Source organism: Mesocricetus auratus, unplaced genomic scaffold, assembly GCF_017639785.1.
Source record: "Mesocricetus auratus isolate SY011 unplaced genomic scaffold, BCM_Maur_2.0 Super-Scaffold_100013, whole genome shotgun sequence".
Lineage (NCBI taxonomy): Eukaryota > Metazoa > Chordata > Mammalia > Rodentia > Cricetidae > Mesocricetus > Mesocricetus auratus.
Genome location: NW_024429196.1, coordinates 13,396,434 through 13,420,201, shown reverse-complemented (window position 1 = coordinate 13,420,201; position 23,768 = coordinate 13,396,434). Strand labels below are relative to the sequence as shown.

Here is a 23,768-nt window from a genome sequence, read left to right as displayed (position 1 = left end):
AAAACCAAAACAAAGCAAAAATAAAAAAAAAAGAGGCTTGTAAATATATGTTTAAACAAACAAAAACCCCAGTGGATGTGGTCATTAGTTTTAACTGCGAACTCGGCACCTGAAAAGATGGTCTCATTTGAGGGTTGCTCATATCAGACTGTGGTATGGGCAAGTGTGGGGGGAACTGTCATGACTGCTAACTGAGTTGTGATGGCTTGGACACTGAGCAGCACCATCTCTAGGCAGATGGTCCTGGCAATATAAAAAAGCTAGCTAAAAGCATAAGCCCTTGAGTGAGCCAGCAAGCAGTTTTCCTGTGATTTCTGCTTCATGTTACTGCCTTGGATTCTTGCCCTGACTCCCTGTGACCTGAAAGCAGAGGGTGAGATAAACCCTTTCTTCTCCCAAGTTGCTTTAGGTCATGGTATTTGTCACAGCAATAGCAAGGAAACTATAAGAGTTGGTGAGACGTGACTAGGTGGGTAAAGTCACCTGCCAACCTCAAGCAGTCCAGTACATGACCGCTGTATGTGCACTGTAGCATGCATGCACTCATGCCTGAAAACTATTATTCTAGCACTCTTCCATGCATGGAAATCTTTTTAAAAATTATTTTTATCCCTCATTTCTCACAGACTCGCAGGACCACTCCTTAACTGTGTCTTTTCTTTAAAAGACTCATTGAGTCCAATTTGTGCTGAAAGGTTCTTTTTGCATGCATGCGTGTGTGCGTGCGTGCATGTGTGTTGAGACAGAGTCTCACTACAGTAGCAATGACGGTGTGTGCGTGCACGTGTGCACTCCCATGTGCATCATCTTCCTGCCTCAGGTCTGTGCCATCATCATAGCTTATGGAGATTCTTGGTCCCATTCTCCGATTTTATGTTAGTAAATGGTTGACAATGTAAACAAGCCATCGTTGTCTGTATCATGCTGAACTGTTCCCACATCAGCAAACTTCCAGCTCACAATCTTGTATTTTTCCAACCTTCTTCTATTCCAAATTAACTTCTCCACATTCTGGACTTTACTGTTTTCACTCCAGTATGGACTACTATTGTATGATAATGATAAAAGCCCTCAAGCAAAGACATTATGAAGTGTTTTCAAACTGTATAAAGTAACTTACCTTAGATTTTGTTGAGTCACTAGTAGCTGAATCTGTGGGAAGTAAATAACTTGAGGTTAGTGGGAGCCAAGCTTCACTACTTCCAACAAACAATGCAAAACTTATGAAGAGGACAGGCACAGAACAAAATGTGAAAGCAAAACTCAAAACAATAGAACACAGTGGATAGTCAGAGCTCACAAAGATGCAAGCTGCACCACAGAAAGCCACCGCCATGAAAGGATGCTGTGAATTGTAGGCAGAACCAGCTCAATGATAGGAATGGCAAAGGAGCCCTGTGCTAAACAAAAACAGAAATACTAGTGTTTATTTTTCTAAATAGTAAATCTAGCAATAACGAAGCTTGAAGACCTTTAAAAATTATGTCCCACATCTTGTATCTGAAACTGATACACAATGCAGGACTTTCCAGACTGCCGGCTGCCCTAGCTACAGAACAAAACACTCACACTGGTGTTGTGTTGATTTTTGTCAGACTGTCAGATTGGAATTTGTATAAGCATATCCCAGATGTGAGTGGATATGACGGAGGCATTAGGGTGACCTTCCTTCCAGGTCACTTTTGGTTTTGTTAGATGATGCTCATTTTTATGCTCGACCCCAGTTTCACATCCGTGCAGTCAGGGATCCTTTTAGTTAGTTTGGTTAAATTGCTACCAGGTTTGTAAGTATCCGTTAACAAATGCTATTATGGAAATGGAAAAATGAAGACCATAATTTTGCTGTCTGGCAAAAACTCAGATTATACAATTATAAAGAGGGTAGGAAGGGGCCAGCATGATGAAGAATAAATATCAATTTTAGAATTTTATCTTTGAACTTTTGGGAAAATTATTTTCAAAATTAATGAGCTGGGCCCCGTGCCACGCCCCTTTTAACACATGGCTAAATGCTTTATGACTTTAAGAACCGGTGGACCATACCATGCTATTTCTCCTCAGGGTCCGCTTCAGAAATAACAAGAGACAGCAGAGAAACTTTTAAGAGAGTAGTAGTGATCTGTTTACAATATTCTTAAGAGAGACTTTACACCACAGATCAACTATGTTTGCATTTACAAGAACCGGGGGTTTCTGCAGACAAGGCAGCTACAGTGTGGACAGCAATCCTCCTTCTTCCTACAGTTCCAGCTGTCCATCAGGGACATCACAGAATCCACTAGTGACATTACCGTGTGATAGACTCCTCCCACTTCGCCTGTGCAACATCAGTATAGATTTGCCTGTGTCAGTAAGTGCTGAAAAAACCCCTTTAGAGCTAAAACAAGAGCTAGAGACAAAGGGAGAACATTTTGTGAAACAGCATGCCAGATTAGCGCAACAGTTTGGCAGGAGACATTTTCATCAAGAGCCTACCAAATACTAATACTTAACCAAGCGTTAGGGTGGCAGTAGGAGAAAGAAGAAAATCAAGGTCAATTAGAGTGACTTTGACTGAGACATCTCTAGTGACAGATGACACCCTGGATTGAGGAGCAGCTTAGAATGTGTAGCTGCTGCTCTCACAGAACTGGCCCAAACAAGAACTATGCATTCAATCTACCATACTTTCTGCCATCACAGCAACCACATATTCAGTAGCATGTATCTGTTTTACCTTGTGATGACTATTACATGGAAACTGTGAATTAAAAAAAAACAACAAAAAAAACAAAACAGTGGTTTGCATGCTCATTGCTCTCATCTTTCCATTCTGACAAACATCACAACTCCATGCACTGTCAATGGCATTATAATCACTGGAAGGTAAGTGAGGTCAATCAGAAAAGGCAGATTGCAACTTTTATTAGTAGAAAGGAAAAAGAGGAAGGAAAAGAAAAGAACTCATAGTGGATTGTTACGTATGGCTGATTCGCTGTTTCATGTTATAGGAATGTCAAATAACCTAGAGGTCAGTACTGCCCATACAAGAGTTACCTGATACATCTCCAGGGAGCACGCCTGTCCTTCCAATGTTGGTGAGTAAATGATCTATGTTTGGTACTGGCTGGGAGTCTACTGTGTTCTCCTCCTGCACTGTTGTCTATGGTTAACAAACAAAGAGCTCTTCATCATTTCTTCAAAGACAATTTTCAAACAACATCTAGTAAAAGACACATTATTATATGGCACGCGAGCTTAATGTTGCATTGGTTAGACATCACTAGTGGTAGAGCACCATAGTTATATTCTTATTAGATCAGCAACCGAGGCACTAGAGATCTGCTTCCGGGTGCAAAGCTGACAACAGCATACAAAGCAGAAGATCAAGACTGCTGTGGCATCAAGAAAGGAGCCTGTGTCCAACATGAAAACAGCTGACAATACTTACGAGAGGTTCTTCAGCACCCTCTTCTGTGAAAAACCAGTCATGCTAAAATTTAAAATAAAAAGGTGAGAATTAAATAACCCATTACGCATATTTCTATCTTGGGGAAACAGCACAGAAATAAGGGAAGTGTCATAGGGGAAAAAAAGTAGAAGCAGGATTGTCCTACCAGTTCTCAGTTGTGATGAAAGGGAACTTTCAGGAAGATGCCATGTGAACTTACATGCTGGATGAGAGTCTCTACAATTTTGTACTGGTCAGGCATATGCGTAACCATGTGGGTCATGTTGTCCTCTGATGTTCTCACTAGAGTTGGGCCAAAAACGATTGCTAGGTTTCTTGGTTCCATCTGAAGAAAAGGAAGAAAGTGGAAAATTCGATTAAAACTCCATGGCAAGTCTGGCATTTTCTTACTGAAATTTATTTCTGGAAAGTTCTTTTTGATAAAAATACCAAGAATGGATGAAGAAAAGTAAATGCTTCCTAGTTAGGGTTTTCATGAGCAAATTTTCGAATGACAATAGACAATGGCTAATTGGTATTTGTTTTTTTCCAACAAGTCTTTGATTAGTTTTAAACCAAATCAACTGTTTTTAGTTAACAAAGATGGATTGGGTGGGAATAAAGAACTCTGTCTCTTGGGAATTGGAAGGAAGAGACGACAGGCCAACCTTAGAACTTAGCGGGTATGAAAAAAATTCGTCATTCCAGATCCCACATTACTAGATTATTTGGGAGGCACTGACATGTGTATTAATTTACCAGACAAGGAACCTATAACTATCTCTTCTACTGAAGTAAATGTCACTCATCTTTTAACCAGTGTCACATGCTATCATACCACATGGAAGAAAAATAAATTCTTACTAAATTCAGGATTTTCCTAGAATGTCTACTTATTAAAATGTAAAAATATTACCTTTGGGAAGAGATTTGGCACTGGCATGTCTATGTCTCCTTCTGGAATATTCAGTTATTTTGTTCTAACCCCTGTGCTGCTAAGAGTGGCCCAAAGTACAAAATCCACCACATAAAATGCTTCACATCAGGTATTCAGTAGATTCCTATCTATGGCTTCATTTAAGGCTTTAGACTAATGACACACTTTAATATTTATGTACAGAGACATGTTTGTCCTATGTGAGTAGCTTTTAGCTAGGTTCTATATATAAGAGGACACTTAGCCTACAGTTGTTATTTTGGTTCCTTAAGTTCCAAAAAATGAGGCTAAAAAAACATTAAGGAAATAAAGTATCATATTGTCTTTAAGATTCAGTACTAATCCAGTAAAAATTCTAAGAAGACATGTGTGGTGCCTGTGTCTATGGCTCCAGTATTAATAGGAAGAGGCAAAAGGATAGATGTTTAAGTATAGGTAGGCTCCATAGCTGGATTCAAGGCCAGCCTGAACTACCTGAGATCCTTTCCCGCCCCCCCCCAAAAAATCTCTAAATAAGCAAGATTTTAAGACAGAATCAACTACTAAAAGAAAAAAACAAAACAAAACTGAGTCATGTATGGTAGCTCATACTTTTAATTCCAGCATGCCGGAGGCAGAGATAGGATTTCTGAGTTTGAGGCTAGCCTTGTCTACATAGCAAATTCCAGGACAGCAAATTACACTACATAAAGACCTATATCAAAATGAACACAACAACTGATCAAGAAAGCCTGAATATGAACTATATATCTGATAATTGTTAGGACAGTAGTTCTGTGTGTGTGGTGATACGGTGTTAAAAGGAAGAAAGGCATCCTATCTGTTTAATAGGAAACTAAAGAAATCGTTTCTTTGCAGTGTGTATCATCATCTGGTACCGTTTGGCTGGTTTACCAAGCATATGTGTCACCTATTTAAGGTAGTGACATAAAATGAAACATTTCTAAATGAAGTGTCCCTTTGGGGAGTCTTTGCATTTGAGCGATCTTCAGAAGGACCCAGCCAGTGCAGTCTGACATACTCTTAGGTTTCCTACGAGCACTCAGCACAGAGTGCTGACGACCAATGCTCAGATCAAAGAGTGGATTTCAGTAGGCCATACCTTATTTTTTTCTGAATTTTCCGCCACCGTCTTCAGATGAGCCGAAAGAAACTTCAGTGTTTCGTAATGATGTTCAGGCAGATCATGAATCTGGAACATATTATTTTCAGAATGGATTTAAACACTGTATTTGAATTGCACCTCCCCAAATGAAAAGGAATACTTACTAGTCTTTTTAATGTTCTCAGCCGATCTAGAGGGTCTTCCTTACGATTGGCCTCAATGAAGTCAGCATATTTATCTGGCAGCCGTAGGAACCAGAGAACATGGCTTAGTTTTAAACCACAATTTACAATGTGTAAGTTTTTTGTCTATATAAATCTCTGAAATTTACATGCTAGAGATGGTTTTTAATGATCTCAAAACCTTTCCAAGTAACAGAGCAAGTTCTCTCAACGGGACTTCTTTGAAGCTACTGTCTGGCATTCACTCAGCCTGTCCACTATTCCCACCGCCCAACAGTATCTAGCACAGAGTTGTTTAACTACACCTTATGCCCAATGAATTTTGACTGAAAAAATAGTAACATTTTTAGCTTGATGACAAACATAGGTCAACAAAGATCTTATTTTCATTTTATTGAAGTGTATCAAGTTTTTGCAAATGATTTTTTTCACCAATATTTTGAAGACTACAAATGAAAAAAATCCAGTTCTTAATTGTGGTTTTCAGTAAACTCAGACCTGAGATACATGCCAGTTCCATTACCCCGCATATTGTTTTCCTGGTTTGATTTATTATGCCCTGGTTCCCAGCACAGGCTGAGAGCCTTTTCCTCTGGCATGGTCTGTGGGAGCTAACTCACCATTTGTGAAGAGAGGCTCAGGGAGCTTTCTGAAGAAGGATTTTAGTAAACTGCTTATCACATTCAGATCTCGCCATTTCTAGATACGCACAAGAGAAACAGTATTTGTGTGGTCAATATTATGAAAGAAAAAATGGATCAGTTACTCAAACAGAAGTGAACTTACATCATCTTGAATATCGATGTCAGTCATCCCCTTGTTGAGTTCTTCCTGCATGCTTGAAATGGCAGCGTTGTTCCCAGGAACTCTATAAATACCTGTATATTCAAGACCCCTTTCTTCAACCAACTTGCAGCATATGTCAACGATTAGTGGAATATACTGCAAAACAAGAAGCCACCATTTTATTTAACACAGTACAAGTTTGAAAATGAATTCTTTCTGGTCATTTCTGATTAAATCACTACTCTAGTTCAGAGTTTATACAGTAGATAAAAAGCTTACAGATAAAAATTACTCAATCCACAGTCATACTAAGGGAGGAAAGCACTTACTAAATGAGCAGGCAGCCCCTTATCTAAAGGACTATGAACTCAGGCCCTGCTGTGATAGCCACCGACTAATCCAGATGGTTGGGGTCTCCTACCCGGTTGGTGTGGGCAGGCGGGCAATCATCCAGCCTAACTCCGAAGGTCCCTGTGGCAGCTGGCTTCTTCTCAAATGTCTTCCTCACAATGCTTGGAATGCCTCTTCTCCAAGTGCCTTTGTCTTTGGGTGGACTGGTATCATCTTTTGATTGTTATTGAAAATAAAATGGCATTATAAAAACTGGAAAAAGTCTGCTTAAATCACTTTACAAGCCTAATTCATCAATGCGTACATTAGCTACAGTCCTATAGAACAGTCTATACTTAGCGCATTACTCTCTTCCCAGTCTGCCACGCCTCTGACCTTTCCATATGACCTATCAGATACAGTTAGACTTTTTCACCCTTTCAGAAGCAGAACCAGAGCCCTCAGCTTTGTCTTACAGTGATACATCTGGCCATTCACATCTGTAAAGCTATGACTGTGTGCTCTCCTTCCTTTCCCTCGACTACAGAGGCGGGTGGCTTGGGCCTCACCTTAAAGGAAAAGGCCCAATGAGGTTGGACCATATTTACCAGGAGCTTCGAGCTAGCTGACTCTCAGTCTGCTGGTAAAAATAGCACTGTGAAGCAGGAACACACACTCACAATCCAGCTTAAGCCTTGTTATAGTCAGTTACCTTTACTGAGAAGTTTCCTCTCTGACTCCTCCTTTGGAGAATGTGGGCTTTGAGTCTTTGACTCTGACTTAGTACCGAGCAAAGTTTGCCTGATGCTAAGACTCTGGCGAGGTGTTTTTGGCAGCTGTTCTGTTTTGCTGCTGGGAGAAATGAACAACTCTTAACAAGTGCATATTTGACATCTAAATTAACCATAAGTATGAAGAGATTCTCACCTCATCAGACTATTATATTCTTTGATTCTTCGACTAATTAGATCTCTGTTGGTAACTCCAGTATCCTACAGAATAAGCAGAAGGTTACATTAGAAAGTATGCTATTACACTATTCGAGGCAGAGGGTTACCCCTGGGTTTGAGGCTTACTATTATATCACTTTGTTTATGAATACAAATGCTATGATTTATTCTCAGTGGAGCTGTCATCCATGTGACAGATAGTCCAAGTGCCTCATGGCTCCTGAAAGTGAGTTTGCTGTGTATTTTCTGTACATATGCAACACTTAGGGTAGTTTTTAAGTAACAATGACTCAGTACGTACTAAATTAATATGCTACGTAAAAGGCATGACTGGGGAGCACCCAACCAGTTTCTTCTCTGATACCAGAACAAATCATCAGCATTCAATAATAATAACACCATTTAGTAAAAGATGGGAAAATATACCAGAGTTTATTAATGATTAATTTGTAGGAATAGTGAATTAGGAGTTAGGTGGCATCAAGAGGCGCAGACCATCTGCTTTGTCCTATGCCCCAAGGTGAACCCAGAGCTGAGTAAGCAGGAATAACTATTTGTAGCAATTGCAATTACACACCGGCATGTGTCTGCAAACATTTTTTTAAAATGTCTTATTTTGAGTGTAATGAAATATATATACCCACTCAGGCAGGAATGAAGATACTTGAAGAGACTGTGCTCTTTTTGGCTATCAGATTATTGAAACAATGGTTCTCAAAAAGTTGGAATTTTCCCAGGACTCTCATGCTAAAAGAAGGAAAGGCTAACATCATGCTTTGTGTCAATAAGAGGGGCCTTGTCTCCCACAAAGTCATTTTACTCAGTTTTGTAACTTGCCACACCTGAGCCATAATGATGATGAGCAGGACCACACCCTGATCAGGACTGCTTAGCTACTCATGCCTTTTTGTCCTCTATCTAAACCCAACTCTCATGCAGGATTCCCAAGGATGGAGTGGAGGCCACTGGACCTCTTTGTTCCTTCTTCCCAGTGCCCACTTTTCATTATAAGTAGCCTAGGTTTAGGAAGAAAAAACTGTATGTTTTCTTTCCTATGCAGATGCTAGATTTTAATTTTCATATGTGTGCATGTATGAGTGTGAATATGATCATGGAATTAGAAACAGGACCATGAGCAAAAAAGGAGGAAATAAAAAGGCAACAAAATACATCTGACATAAAATGGAAGGCAAGCTACTTGCAGAAAGAAGGGAACCAGGAAGATATGGGGTGAGGGAGAGGATTCAATAAAGACAGAGTCCATAAGAAAATGCCATAATATAGTCGGGCAGTGGTGGACTCACACCTTTAATCCCAGTGCTTGGGAAGCAGAGGCAGGCAGATCTCTTGAGTTTGAGGCCAATCTGATCTACAGAGAGTCCCAGGAAGGCCAGAGAAACACTGGCTGGAAAAAAAAAAAAAGGGAGGAGGAGGAGGAAGAAGGAGAAGGAGAAGGAGGAGGAGAAGAAGGAGGAGGAGGAGGAGGAGGAGGAGGAGGAGGAGGAGGAGGAGGAGAAGAAGAAGAAGAAGAAGAAGAAGAAGAAGAAGAAGAAGAAGAAGAAGAAGCAGCCATAACGTATCCAATTGCTTCACATGCTTATTTAAAAGCTGAAAAAGAGCCAGGCAGTGGTGGCACACACCTTTAATTTCAGCACTTGGGAGGCAGAGGCAAAGCAGACTTCTGGGAGTTCGAGGCCATCCTGATCTACACAGCTAGTTCCAGAAAGGTGGGGGCTACACAGAGAAACCCTGTCTCAAAAATCAAAACAAAAACAAAACAAAAACCCAAATAACTGTTATAGCTGAAATCTCCCTACACACAATTCAGTTGACACTCTGCAGTGAGCAGCGACAGAGCAAAGGCAGGGCCAGGCAGGAGACACAGTGGCACACCATACAAGTTATCCTTAGGGTGTAAGCCTTTCAGTGTCAACTGGATGATGAAAATGAATGGAGGAAAATCTTACATGAGGCTGCACAGTTGATGCCTGTGTTTGTGAGTACTGTGAGCAATAGGCACAAAAAGCATGAAGACTGTGCAAGGAAAACTATACTAATGATATTGGGGGGGGGGAAGCAAACATTTGACCTTCATTGCACTGAAAAATACCTTTACTACTAAAATCCTTACTGCAAAAGCAACCCCTTGACGATGTAAGCGAGAGACTGTCAAACGTATAAAGTATTATCCCTTATTTAAAAAAAACTGGCTTATAACATGATTTTTTTATAACACATGCTTCCTTAGAAACCCATGAGCATACCAAGACATATATTTTTACCTGTACAATTCTATAAAAATCATATCAGTATCTTTACATAGCAACTTGTTTTTGTAAATGTCTTTACTATAGCCTATCCCACAACAATACTAACTTCAATATCCAAGACAGGCTTGTAGTAATTTGGTCAAAAAGGTTCCTGCAGGTTCTATGCCGTATATAAGAAGCAGAAGGACCACAGACATGGACATCCATGGAGAGTGTTCCCACCCCCTCACAGATACCAGGGACAACACTCATGATCAGAAGATAACATGGGGCTCCTGTCTGTGGTTTGTTGTGTCTGAAAATATATGAAGAATGTGAATATCCTATTCTTCTTATTTAGTAATAGTACTTTTTCAATAAGTAAAAATAATGCAGGTATAATTGAGTTTTCCTTTTTAATGACAAAATAGTATATCATATTTGTTATAAAAACAATCTGTCCAATGTTTTTAATAAGTGCCAAGTTTTACCCACATCCTTTGAAAAACATACCTCTTCATTTAGGTTGCTACTTTCCTGTATAGTCTTGATCCATGATAGCATGTCATCTCTGTCTTCAGCCTGGAACAGGCATTCACAGTCGGATGTGGTAAGCCGAAAAACATTCCTCCTCTTGGTCTCACTATACGAGATGTCTATCAAGCAAGCATTAACACTGATGGGCTGTTCTTCCTCTGATGGTGTTGTCTGCTCTCTTCTGTCTTTGTACAGGTAAAGTGAATGGCCCCGAAGTACAACATACATCTGTTTCCACGGCCTAATGCTGCCACCAACACGCTAGAAAACAGTAAGTGATCCGTGTCTGTGAATATGCAATACAAGGCTAGAATTCTGTGACAGGACAGGACTAAGTTGCATACTTATGTGCCTGTATAGCAGATGCCTCCTTTACTTGAATACACATGAAAAAAGGAAGGATAAAAATGTCAGGCTGGTTCAGTTAGAAAAGAAGCCTGATGCCAAGGTTGATATGAGTTTCTTTTGAATTTTATGGGGGGAGGATGTTGTAAGGGTAGAAGGTGGATATGAAGGTACAGGGAGATAAATAGGATCAGGATATATGACATGAAATCCACAAAGAATCAACAAAAAAAATCTTTTAAAGTAGCAACTTTTTAAAAAGATTTATTTATTTATTATGTAAACAATGTTTTGCCTGCATGTGTGCCTGCAGGCCAGAAGAGGGCCCCAAATCTCATTACAGATGGTTGTGAGCCACCATGTGGTTGCTGGGAATTGAACGCAGGACCTCTGGAAGAGCAGCCAGTGCTCTTAACCTCTGAGCAATATCTCCAGCCACCCCCTCACCCCCCCACACACAAAAAGTAGTAATTTTTAAAAAGTGTCACATATATACCAATTAGAAAATGTATCTGTACCAACTTCAGATGGGAAGACAAAAACGAACAACTAAACTCAATAAAATACATGTTATAGAAATGCATTAAAACTGGCCATTAATTTTTTAAATAACAATCATATGAACAAAAATGGTAAAGGAATTTTCATAATTAAAAGAAAGAAACCTATTAATATTCTTTTCCCCTTCTGGTGCTGGAGAGTGAGTCCAGAGTATTGTCCAAGTGCTACCATTGAGCTGTATCTCTGGCCAGAAAAACAAAATAAACAAAGGAAAAGCAAGAAATAATAATACAAGAAAAATCAAGGTTTAGAACAGGGCATGATAAACACGAGTGTTCCTGAAACATGTAGTGACAGGAAATGACATCACCAAAGTCATCATCTTTGTGTGGTAAAGCAGGAGCTTCCATATCAAAGTATGTTTGCAATTTAAATTTTTTGGCAACACTAAAATAATGCTTATGCAAAGATTTTATTGTGTTGGATTCTACTTACTGAAGCACATGCTGATACCATTATACTCACTTATGTAATTCAGGGTTTCTTAAATGAAGTGAAACAAAAATTAAAAAAGGACATTGAAAAGAATTAGGCTAAATATTTTTAGATGACTAATAAGGAGAGTTGTTATTTAGTAACTTAAAGGCCTCTTTGATAACCAGTCCTGGTAAATAAGAGAAGTGGGTTCCTCCTTAGATCCCGAGTTCCTGTGCACACTGTGAGCCAGTATACTCCACAGGTAAGCAGAAAATTACCCCACTGATCATATTTTCCTTTCTTAGGAATGTCCGGGTGCCACACAACCTCACATGTGCGTGAGCTTTTCTTATCACGCCTATTTCTGATGTCACATGAACTAAGAAAGCACACTACCTTGCCCTTATCAGTGATAAGCGGCCGGAACTGGAGCCACCCTTCTTTGGCAGCGTCACTGAAGACCTCAGAGGAAGAGTCCTTTCTGGATCCAGAGTCGTCTGATGACTTCTGGCCATCCGTAATCTACAGAAGGGCCAAGGACAGTAAATATAAATGTTACACATGGAAACTTCATTGGCAAAACGTCATATTTAATGTTCTAAGTAAAATACTATGGAAAGTTCTGGGTTAGAAGTAATACTAGAAACACTTCTACACCCCCCCCCCACACACCCCTTTTAGAGGAGAGTAGGCTTTCATTGTTTTTCAAAAGCCACCTACAGAATAGTATGACTTTCCTGGTCTCATGGAGTCACATTTTGGCAGAAAAAGATATTGATCTGGACACACGCACGCACACACTCATGGACAGATGGACGGGATGACAAGCAAGATGCCAAGTGTAGTCAGTGGTACACCTGTGCAACCTCAGCACTCAAGAGGCTGCAATAGGATCTCACTGTATACAAATAATGAATCTATGTCTCGTCTACAGAGTTTGGATCAGCCTGGGGTACGAAGTGAGTTCAAAGCCGGCCTTTTCTACACAATGAGATCCTGCTTTCAGACAAAATGAAACAAAAACTCGGAGACAGAAGTGAGGAAATCAGCCATTTGTGAGCTGTGCTTCTGGAGAATGAGCTTGGTGAGACTGGATACTGGAGGACTAAGCTGTTGGCATCAAAGACGAGACGTAGATTCAAAATGTGACTGCTGGCTTTCACCAGGGCTACGTTCCAAGCACAAAGACTAAGGTAAGACAAAGAAAGGAACTATGTAGCCACAACCATTTCCGGGGGTAGTAAGTAAGAACATCCCTGTCTAGTTCCTAATTTTTCAGTGAAGTGCGGGGAAGGGTAAAGGAGACAGTACAGATGTGTCTACAAGCAGCAGGTAGAGTATGGCGAGAGAAAAGAAAACACAGGACTGCCGGGCAGTTTGATTTGGGCCTTGAGTTGTTAATGAGAACAATCAGTTCAATGGGCATTACATACTTGATGAATATGTTTAGAAATGAAAAACATTCATATGCCTTTCAAATGCAGTGGATGTGGATTTTAAAAGTTATACCATTTAAATACAAAACACATATTTTCTTTGATGGGCTAAAAGAAACTAAAGTAAATAAAACATTTATCATGTACTTGCTATGGTAAAAATATTAAATACTAACCTTGATTCCCTTCAGGCTAGACACGTGCTTAAAGGATCTGTTGGGAAAGTATATAAATATGTGTAATAAACATAAAACTCTTGGTGTAAGAATTAACTACTACAATTAAATTTCCATTAATGAGTTGACACTTTATCCCTACCATGTGATCGCTATATTCATTGTTCAATGTGTGAACAGCTAAGTTATAAATATGTACATTTTCAATTCACTGATAGCAGCTTTCTTAGCTTTAGTTTGCCAGGTCAGCTGTTTCTGCCTTTTTGCTTTAAGTGTGCAACTTTTAAAAAAGCATTTCTTAATATCATAGGAAAAAGCTGCTTGAGCTAGCCACTGGGCTGTTTACCCACAGCTTGCAGTCGAAGGCAGCTCATCTGCCCTATGCAGCTAGTGAAAACCCTGGGCCTTGAGTGTAGCAGCCAGCGAGCTGTCTGTCAGGTGATGCCAGTCACACCTGTGCTCTCCACCTGTAGGAGGCAGGAGGTCTTGGTGCCCACAGATAAACACTGGGGAACCTGGAATGTTAAGCTCACAGGGTTGGTCCTTCAAGGGAAGGAATGCAAAGCCTGTTTGCTGCCCAGAAGGCTGAAGCAGACATGCTTTGTAGCCTACTGACCTTTACACTGCCTCTGCAGCCTGAGACTTTCTGGCGCTGGACCCTCCCTCCTCAGTCGATCTATAGAACCTATCCTTGTGGAAGGTGTCCTACTGTACTTTAACAAAGAGTTTCAATGTAGTCACGTCTGATCTTTATGGAACTGACTTTGTATCTCAAAGAGATTTATGCATGCTTTGCTGTGCACCTAGGAATGAGTTAATTATCACCAGAAAAGTTTTCACTAAATTGTGCTGTGCTTAAAATAAACCACTCAGAATCAGACTCCAAAAGTCTGAACCAACACTGGCTACTGAGTCATACTGAACCAGATTTCTTGCCTATGGATCTTCTCCTGGCAAGCCCATGAAGACCAGAGATGCCCCCTGCCCCCGCCCACTCCCACATGCTCCTCCACCCACATGGAGTGCTTTCAGTTTTAGGAGAGAAACAAATGCTGCCAATAAAAGCTTCAGAAGACAGGTCTGTATTAATTCTTCAAAATAATTAAACTTTTAAGGATGTGACTAAATGTATCTTTGTACTCTCACAAAAACCACCTCAAATAAGAAGGTAATTAGAAACAGGTATACCAACTCCATCCTGAAAAGTACCAAGACCCTGAAACTGTTTAACTAATTGGATAGAAAGAGAGGGTTAAACTCCTGGAGGGAGCCTGTCTCACAACTTATGTCCACCTCTGAAACAAATACTGTAGCATTAACCTCAATTTCTGTGTATCTGTAGCAACTAGTTCTTGATAAAAACCAACAGCGGTAATAATAAACACAATTCAAAAGAAAAAGGAACCCAGTTTCAAGATATGGAAGATTATAAAACCAGACACAGAAATGAGCTGGACTTCTGAACTGTCAAAGATGTAAAATATACTAACTACTCTCAAGAGAAGGTAAAACATATGTGAACAAAGAGCAGCTAAAACCAATAGAGAGGATGCCATTAGCTACATAATTCAAATAAGTTCACTGTCCTCAGAGAGAGCAAAGCCAACCCCACCCCCATTCACACATGGGACACAAGGTGAAGCTGTGATGAACTCATAGGCCACCACCTAGCACCAGTGAGGGGAGAAAGGTGAGGAGGTGCCACTGCTTGCAGGCATGCGGAGGGAGACATTTTCATCCTGAGTGTGGCCATGGTAAGTTGTGCATGCGCTGGTAACTAACCCACACATGCTCATGCAAATCTCCCTAATTATCCTCAGTGGGGGCACACAAGACAGAGCAGAGTGGGGTTGAGTGGGAAGGCAGTTTAGCAGGAGGTGGAGGGGACAAGGGAAAGCACTGAGAAGTTAATATTGTCTAAGACATTGTATATGTATTAAGTAAATGAGGAAACACACAGTGTTGCCATCTCTGAAGAAAGCCGTGCAGTCTGTGTGGGGAGGAGCCTGAAGTGTGGCAGTTGCTGACACATTTTAGTGAAAGGCTCAAACAGCTCACACATCCAACCTGGTATCATTAGGGATATTCCTACTGAGCTGGAACATTGTGCCCTGGCCGTATCTCACAGGAACCGCTCTTAAGTGCCTAGTCCTAGAAGAACTAATTGAATTAGAATATAAATGACAATCTGATGAAAGTGTAAGAGGATATTAAACAAGGTGACATAAGAATTGTTCATTGATAAAGGGTTCAATGCTATGAAAGCTGTCAACACGTCTTAAACTAATCTAGGAACCAGATGGTGTGTCAGAAAAACTAGCCACATGAAAAAGAACTAGAAAATCATGTTTGAAGGTTCAAGTAATAAAATAAAAATAACCAGCAAAATTTTGAAAAAGCATCATAATGATGAGTAATAGCCCTATCCCATTATAAAAGTATTATAAAGCCACTATAAATAGCTACAAGTGGGAGAAACATCTTTATAACATATAAAAGTATATCGCTCTCTCTCTCTATATATATATATCATATATATATATTTCTTCTAAAATCAACTGGATGTTACTTTGATACTACTTGATTTGCATTTCTAATGTCAAAGTTAAAAACGAGACAACCCTAAAAGCTAAACTCATAATGAATACCATTCATATAAAAACATTTAAAATAATGCATCTAAGACTCACAATTTTGCATCTTCTCTGTAATCATCCAGCCCTTCATCATAGGATTTTGATCTTTCTGTCTTTGAGTTGTGCTGGCCATCCAAGCTGGGAGGTCCAACAGATTCTGCAATGAAAACCCAGCATTCATACTTTTCAAGTGGTTTTCCACATTCTTTCAATGGTAAAAAGATCCGTTTGCCATGTGTTGTAAGGTACGGTGTGCAGAATCACTTTAAACATACCTTGGTCATGGGAGAGCTGACGTCGAATCAAAGGAGCAGAAGTTGTGAGGCTGGGAGGGACTGTTGCTATGGAGGGGACCTGGGAGGTAGAGGCTGAGATAACAGCAGAAGCAGGGATATGTGCGATATCATGATCAATGCTAGGACTGGTTGGTTCATCTGTAAGAAAGGAAAACAATTACTGGAACCTTAAAAACTTAATAGTTGCCGGGTGGTGGTGGTGGCGGCGCACGCCTTTAATCCCAGCACTCAGGAGGCAGAGGCAGGTGGATCTCTGTGAGTTTGAGGCCAGCCTGGTCTACAGAGTGAGTTCCAGGATAGCCTCCAAAACAATACAGAGAAACCCTGTCTCAAAAAACCAAAAACAACAAAAAAACAATAGTCGACTTTTGTTGTTGAAAGGGCCAAATAGAGGTTTTAGCAGCCATCAAGCCACAAATAAATGACATAGTTGTCTATCAAAATTCACCTTACACAACCACTACTCTAGTGATGCCAATTAACTCTAAAAACATAAGAAAATTAAATATTTTCCTAATTACGTGTAAATGAAAACAAGCATAGCAAAATGTGTAGGTTATTCAGAACCCAAATGGACCAAAGCAAATAGTCAGGCATTATGTAAAAAAGTTACTTTTCAAGGCATCCACCCCCCATACATTTTTAATTTTTGTAAAAGACCACAAAGCCCAGTCTGTAACAGCAAGAAGTAGTATACTACCAGGACATTCTAATTTATTTGGCATTTTTATGAAAACCACAAAAAGGTCCTTCTTTCCCAGACAGGTGTCAGTCATGATCTTCCTATTAGCTTTGTGCAGATGGACTTGTAGAAACAGGAAATTCTGTGTTGTGAGTTTTCACCATTTCTAAGTCTGTCACCATCTGTCAAACAAATTTGTATCCATGCATCACAGCTAACATTAATGGTACTTATTATGTGCTAGTACATGTAAATGGCTTACATACGCTACTTCCTGAAACACATGACTTTACAGGCTGAGAGAGCAAGACAGCAGAATTCAATTGTGTCATCCAAACCAAGCCTCATGCTGGTCCTGCTAGGCACCTGTCTTCCCATTAGTGAGTAATAACTTCATTCTAAATTCTTACTCTTGTTTAAAAAAAAAATCAATGATTTAAATTCTAATATTTTAGACCAAATATAATCTAGTAAGAGGCCAGAGTTATCAAGTATAACATTAGATGTCCCATAATGGAATCCTTTACAAATAAACTATAATTATGTAAAGTAGAATTTTGATTACTTGGTTCAGAAGGTCAAACACTAATTCTGAGCAAATTCTAGCAATCATCTATCATTTTAATAATCAGTATGTTAGCAAAAAGAACTAATGTTTGAAAAATTGTAACATTTCTATTTTATGACTAAAAGCAATAAATCCTTTTAATAAATACAAAGAGTCAATGAAACAAAAAGTTAATTCTCTGCAAAGAGAAAGCAAGATTGACAAATCCATAGTCACACTAAAAGAAAACAAGCAAAGGCCCAATTAAGAGTTGACAATACCATTACAACATAATTTTTTAATTTTTTGTTTGCAGATGGCATGATCATTGTGATGATTAATATTCCACTGTCAACTTGATTAGACTTGGAATTGCCATGGAAACACATTCTCTGGGTATGTCTATGGTAGTATTTCCAGAAAGGTATAAATAAAGAGGGAAGACCCACCTTAAATGTGAGCAGCACAATTGATGGGGAGGGATCTCAAACTGAATAAAGGAAACACTTGAGTACCAGCCCCCCCTTTCCTATTGCAGATGCAATGTGACCATCTGTCATGAAGACTCCATCAAAAACACTTAGGACACAGGTTGAGGATGTAGCTCAGTTGGTAAAGTTCCTAACATGCAGGAAGGCCTCGGTTGGATCCCCAGCTCTGTGGTGTAGAAGGAGATTTTTCTCTGTCTAACTGGTCCCACTGGACTAGTTTCCTCTCTAACCACCAGGTCCTGCAGCCACTTAATGAAATAACCACTCTGAAACTTAGTATCAGTAACAATTGGTTAGTCAATGGCTTAGGCTTCTTACTGGCTAGCTCTCTCTTAATTATTAACCCATTTGTATTAATCTGTGTATCTCTACATGGCCTTGGCTTACTGGTGATGCCTGGGCCTCTTGACTTCCTGGCTGCTATATGGCATCTGTCTTTTCTCTTCCTTCTCCCTGCCTCTTTGTTCATAATTCCCACCTAGCTAAATTCTGCCTGTCCATTGGCTGAAACAGCTTTATTCATCAACCAATAAGAAAAATATATAGTCACAGCATACAGAAGGACATCCCCCATCACCTCATGAAACCACGTATGGTGGCACACACCTCTCTAATCCAGGCACCCAGGAGATGAAGACAGGAGAATAAGAAGTTCAAGGCCATTCTCAGCTACACAGAGTTCTAGCTGATCCAGGACTATAGCTGAATCCATATCTTGGAAATAAAACTCAAGAGCAACAACAAAACCTGTTATTATATATTACAAGTAAATAAACTTGGCCACATTGCAGGATATAAAAATGGCCATCAACATACAAAAGAGCAGCATTTCTACACACTAATCAGTAGCTTTTGGACCATCTGAAAAACTCATAAAAAGAATCCCATTTGCAATTAGTTACCAAAAAAAAAAAAATCACACAGAATCTTGAAAAAAAAAATGAAAGAAGCAAATGATTAACTGTTCAGAAATCACTAATAAAAGAATTCAAGAAACAAATAACTACAAATGCCTTGTGATCATGCATGGTTAGAATAATTATTGTTAAAATGTCCATGTTCCCCAAGCAATCTACAGTTTCCATGCAATCACTCCCTATCAAAATACCAATAAAAAGCTTCACAGGTGAGACCCTCCCCCCATTTATAGCCAAACGATCAGGAACCAAGACCACACAATGAGGGATGGGTGGTTTCTTCAAGATACTGTTGCTGGAAAAAGGTATCAAAACCCAGAAGAAATCAGACCCTTTCAATTCAAATGGACAACAAACTTAAATGTAAGACTTGCATGTATAAAACTATAAGGACTTATTTCTTTTAATAAGATACCAAAAGAATAGTTAACAAATGCAAAAAATGGACAGATGGGATTATATCAAAATTAAAAGGAAATAACCTAGTCAAGAGATCATATAAAACAATAGACAATATTTACAAACTACATCTGACAAGGGCTTAAAATGTCCAGAATATGCCGGGCGGTGGTGGTGCACGCCTTTAATCCCAGCACTCGGGAGGCAGAGGCAGGCGGATCTCTGTGAGTTCAAGGCCAGGCTGGACCGACAGCCTCCAAAACAATACAGAGAAACCCTGTCTCAAAAAAAAAAAAAGTTCAGAATACATAAGGACTCAATAGCCACCATCATTCATGAAATAAACCTATTTTAGAATGAGCAAAAGATCTGAACAGATGTCCACATGTACACCCTGCCAGAGGCCTATCAACAAACACCAGCAGGCAACGCAAACCCCAAGTGCACTGAGCTATCACCTCCCTCCAGCCATTCCCCGGAAGACTCAGGTGACAAGTGCTGGCAGTGATGTGCAAGGTCATCCTCACACGTTGTTACTGGGAACACGAAGTACAGTGTGAAAGTTCTTCACAGAATCAAAAACAGATCTGCCGTGCTACCCAGCAATCCCACTGCTGGGTATATATCCAGGAGAAGTGACATCAGTATGTTGCAGAGACATCTGAATTCCCAAGCACACAAGAGCCAACATGGAATCAACTGACATGTCCATGGTTAGGATAAAGACACAAATAAAATGTGGAATATATATACAATAGAATACCATGCAATGATTTTTTAAAAAAGGATCATTTGAAATGTGGGCAAACCTGGGAGTAGGTGGAGGTGGGGGCGTTTTGTTAAGTGAAGTAAGTCAGGATGGGAGAATTAAGTGCTGTATGATTTCACACACATGTGGTTCTCAGAGGCTAGAGAAGAGGTGGAGGGTTAGGAGGTTGGTACAAAGTTTGACCTACACAGGAGGAATAAATTCCAGAATTTTACAGCACCATTGGAAAAGCATTAACAATAAATTATGTTCTCAAAATAGTTACAAAGAGGTTTTGAATGAACATATTGTAAAGAAATAATAAACGTGGGAGGAGATGAAAATGCTAATCACCTCATCTAGTCATTGTATAATGTATATGACCAAATATCACCTTATATTCCATAAGCATTTACAACTGTCAAGGAGGTCTTATGCCTTTCTCTGGCTTCTGCAGGTACTGTACACATGTATTATGCATACATACATACATGCAAGCAAAACACCCATACACATAATAAATGTTTTTAAAGAATGAAATTGTAAAGAATTTTAAGTTTCTTCCACCCTTGGCAAATGTATTGTCTCTTCTTAGTACCTGTTACAGTAGGATAGGGGGTGGTGGTGGTGGTGGGGCTTCAGCCTTCTAAAACAAGCTCAGTTGTGACACAGCTACTTAAAAAGCTATTCAAATACAGCAAATATCATTTCTTTTCATTTAAATCAACAGAGGTAAGAAGAGATACTCAATTTCTTAATGGAAGATGTCCTTCTGTATGCTGTGAATATATGTTTCTCTTATTGGTTGATGAATAAAGCTGTTTTGGCCAATGAACAGGCAGGATTTAGCCAGGTAGGAAATCCAAACAGAGAGCCGCCATGTGGCTGCCAAGGAAGCAAGAGGTCCAGGCATCACTGGTAAACCAAGATCACATGGAGATACACTGATCAATAGAAATGGGTTAATAATAAGACAGAACTAGCTAATAAGAAGCCTATGCCATTGGCCAAAAAGCTTATAGTTAATATAAGCCTCTGTGTGTTTATTTGGGACTAAATGGCTGCAGGACCAGGCAGGACAGAAACTTCAGTCCACAATTTCTCATTTTTATTGAGACAGGTCTATGTTGCCTAGACTGACCTCAGCCAGCACTTGGTATTTGAGAGCACTAATCTATAATGTTTTCAAGTAAAAAAAAGTATTATTAAAATAACCACTTGGCTTTACAGCACAAAAACCAGTCTTAATTTTTTTCTTGTTATTTAACATTTGAATAAAGTAGCATACAACATGTCAGTATACACCAAAATGTGTCTTACAATATGCCAACCCATTAGACAATCTAAATAAAAAAGAATCTATTATAAAATATTTTTGAGATATCATACTAAACCTAGGAAATTCGTAGTATAGATTAATGATTTGAAGCATGTTACAGTCAAAAGACAAAAACTTCTTTTCCCATGTAAGCTCACATTTTATGGTTTCTTTGGCTGCTGAATCATTTCTCAGTAAGCAACACAATCTAATGAAATCTGTTCTTGGAAAGCTTTTTGGGGAAGACTGTATACATTCTTTTCTCTCTACTTGGGTCTTGTTATCTTTCCTACTATCCCTAGGATACATATTTATATAACCAATCAGTAATGAAAAACATGTAGGATAAAATTTGTAGCCCGTCAAATTAAAAAAAAGAACAAAAAGCTTTGCAACTTCTACTTAACACAACAAGGTCTTTGGGATTTAAGGTTTTCAATAAAAGATTTTTAATCAAAAAACTGAAAGCATAACAAGGAAAATGGTAATAAATACAGAAAGTAAAAAGAAAGCTTATTTCTAAAAATCAGATGATTACTAAAATTATATTCCTTTCAGTATTTGCTTCAAGCAGCAGTAAATATTATAAAAGCTGAAATATGAGGTAAAAAGTTCAGGAGCTGCCAAGCTGCCTACCTCACTCAGGCTTGGGACTTCTGGGAGGCTCATCATGTGAAGGACAGTTTCAACCCAGAACCTTAGGCATCTCAGCCTCCAGTCCTGGTGCTATGTAACTAGTGCCACAGGGACCACAGGCTACGTATGAAGTAGGTAAGTGGGCTTTAAGTGCACTGGTATGCTGCATAACTTTAGGAAGTGCCTAAAACAAATGTGCTTATTTAGTAGGAATTATGAGAAAGGTTCTAGTAAGTACTCAAAATCAATGAAGGGAGTCAGTGAGCACATTTATTCTTTTTTAAAAGGGCTGTTTGATTTGTTTTGTTTTTTAGAGGTAGGGTTTCTCTGTGTGGCCCTGGCTGTCCTAGAACTAGCTCTGTAGACCAGGTTGAACTAAAATTCAGAGATCCGTCTGCCTATGCCTCCTGAGTGCTGGGGTAAAGGTGTGCACCACCACCACCTGGCTTGATTTGTGTTTTGTTTGTGCATCCACCTGAGTATATGTCACATGTGTACAGGTACCATGGAGGCCATCAGATGGATCCCCTGAAGCTGGAATTATAGGCAGTTGTGAGCCACCTGTAGTGGGTGAACTGGGAACTGAATTCAGGTCCTCTGGAAGAGCAGGAAGCACTTTTAATTGCTTAGTCATCAGTCCAGCAGGAGCATTTTGTTCTTAATGAACAATCAAATAAGATGATCTGTTTTCATTAATCTGCTTATATACAGAATTATGTAGATAACTACTCTATATTTTAGTTAATGGCTGCTTTTTAATAAAATAGTGGATTTTCATTTTATCTCTGCACTTTCTATGATTAGAAAGATTAAATATTAACAGATAATAGCCAGTACTTAAAAACAAAACTATTTCAATGTCATCTGATTCTAACATTCTCACTAGGAAGAAAGAAGATGTAATACTGTCATTCTGGTAAGATCTTAGTGCCCTGTGAAATGTAGCTTCAGGCTGTAGGACTTCACACACACACACACACACACACACACACACACACACACACACACACACACACACACACACACACCCCATTGTAGTCCTCAGTTGCTACGTAGATGAGGTATAAATTCTATGTACAACAGGAACTACTCAATAAGCTTGGCAGTAAGGATACAAACATGCATGTGGGTATAATTTTGGTGAAAACACTTCTCACAATGAAGTAGACACTATGTAGATTCCTCCTTTTAAGCTGATTTGAGTACTGCCACCAGACAGCACAATTGTTTAGCAGCTTAAAGTTTCTATAGAAAGGAAAAAGTAAGAAATTGGCAAACATTATATCACAAAGTTTATTTAACGAACTTTAAGAGGATGCCTTGGTGGCAAAGCAAGGCCCCTGCACACACAGACGCACAGTCCCTCTTTACGATGTGCTTCTTAGAAACACTGCCCTTGGAGTGTTTCTGATGCTGAATCAAGGTAGCCGAGAGCCCTCATTTCTAAGTTCTCTTATGGAACTACTTGGTTCTCTGTACTCTAGACATCTCGTTTATAAAAATGAAGACACTATTAAGGGTATCTATCATGGCTGTGCTTGTAGATTATGTCTTGTGCACAGCAATTATGACAGAATTTCCTTTCTTCTTTTTTCTACACATTCAGTCATCATTGCAAAGGATCATTCAGCTACTATTAAAACGACTATTTCCTGCG

General features: G+C 39.4%; 1 protein-coding gene across 9 annotated transcripts in view; it reads right to left on the bottom strand.

Moving 5' to 3' along the window:
- Arhgap21 (Rho GTPase activating protein 21) overlaps positions 1–23,768 on the bottom strand; it is a 116,906-nt gene that overhangs the window by 4,458 nt on the left and 88,680 nt on the right. For 5 of the 9 annotated variants that reach the window (XM_013122517.3, XM_013122518.3, XM_013122519.3 and 2 more), the window contains 16 exons: positions 16,353–16,511; positions 16,132–16,234; positions 13,442–13,478; positions 12,226–12,351; positions 10,483–10,767; positions 7,698–7,762; positions 7,483–7,622; positions 6,862–7,004; positions 6,441–6,596; positions 6,275–6,353; positions 5,637–5,710; positions 5,470–5,559; positions 3,651–3,776; positions 3,431–3,472; positions 3,037–3,142; positions 1,121–1,152 (listed from right to left, as the gene is read on the bottom strand). In XM_013122517.3, the coding sequence (XP_012977971.1) occupies positions 1,121–1,152; positions 3,037–3,142; positions 3,431–3,472; positions 3,651–3,776; positions 5,470–5,559; positions 5,637–5,710; positions 6,275–6,353; positions 6,441–6,596; positions 6,862–7,004; positions 7,483–7,622; positions 7,698–7,762; positions 10,483–10,767; positions 12,226–12,351; positions 13,442–13,478; positions 16,132–16,234; positions 16,353–16,511 (1,763 nt within the window). The remainder of the gene's footprint in view (positions 1–1,120; positions 1,153–3,036; positions 3,143–3,430; positions 3,473–3,650; positions 3,777–5,469; positions 5,560–5,636; positions 5,711–6,274; positions 6,354–6,440; positions 6,597–6,861; positions 7,005–7,482; positions 7,623–7,697; positions 7,763–10,482; positions 10,768–12,225; positions 12,352–13,441; positions 13,479–16,131; positions 16,235–16,352; positions 16,512–23,768) is intronic. The other 4 variants (XM_021234456.2, XM_005082694.4, XM_013122516.3 and 1 more) reach the window with 1 other exon arrangement.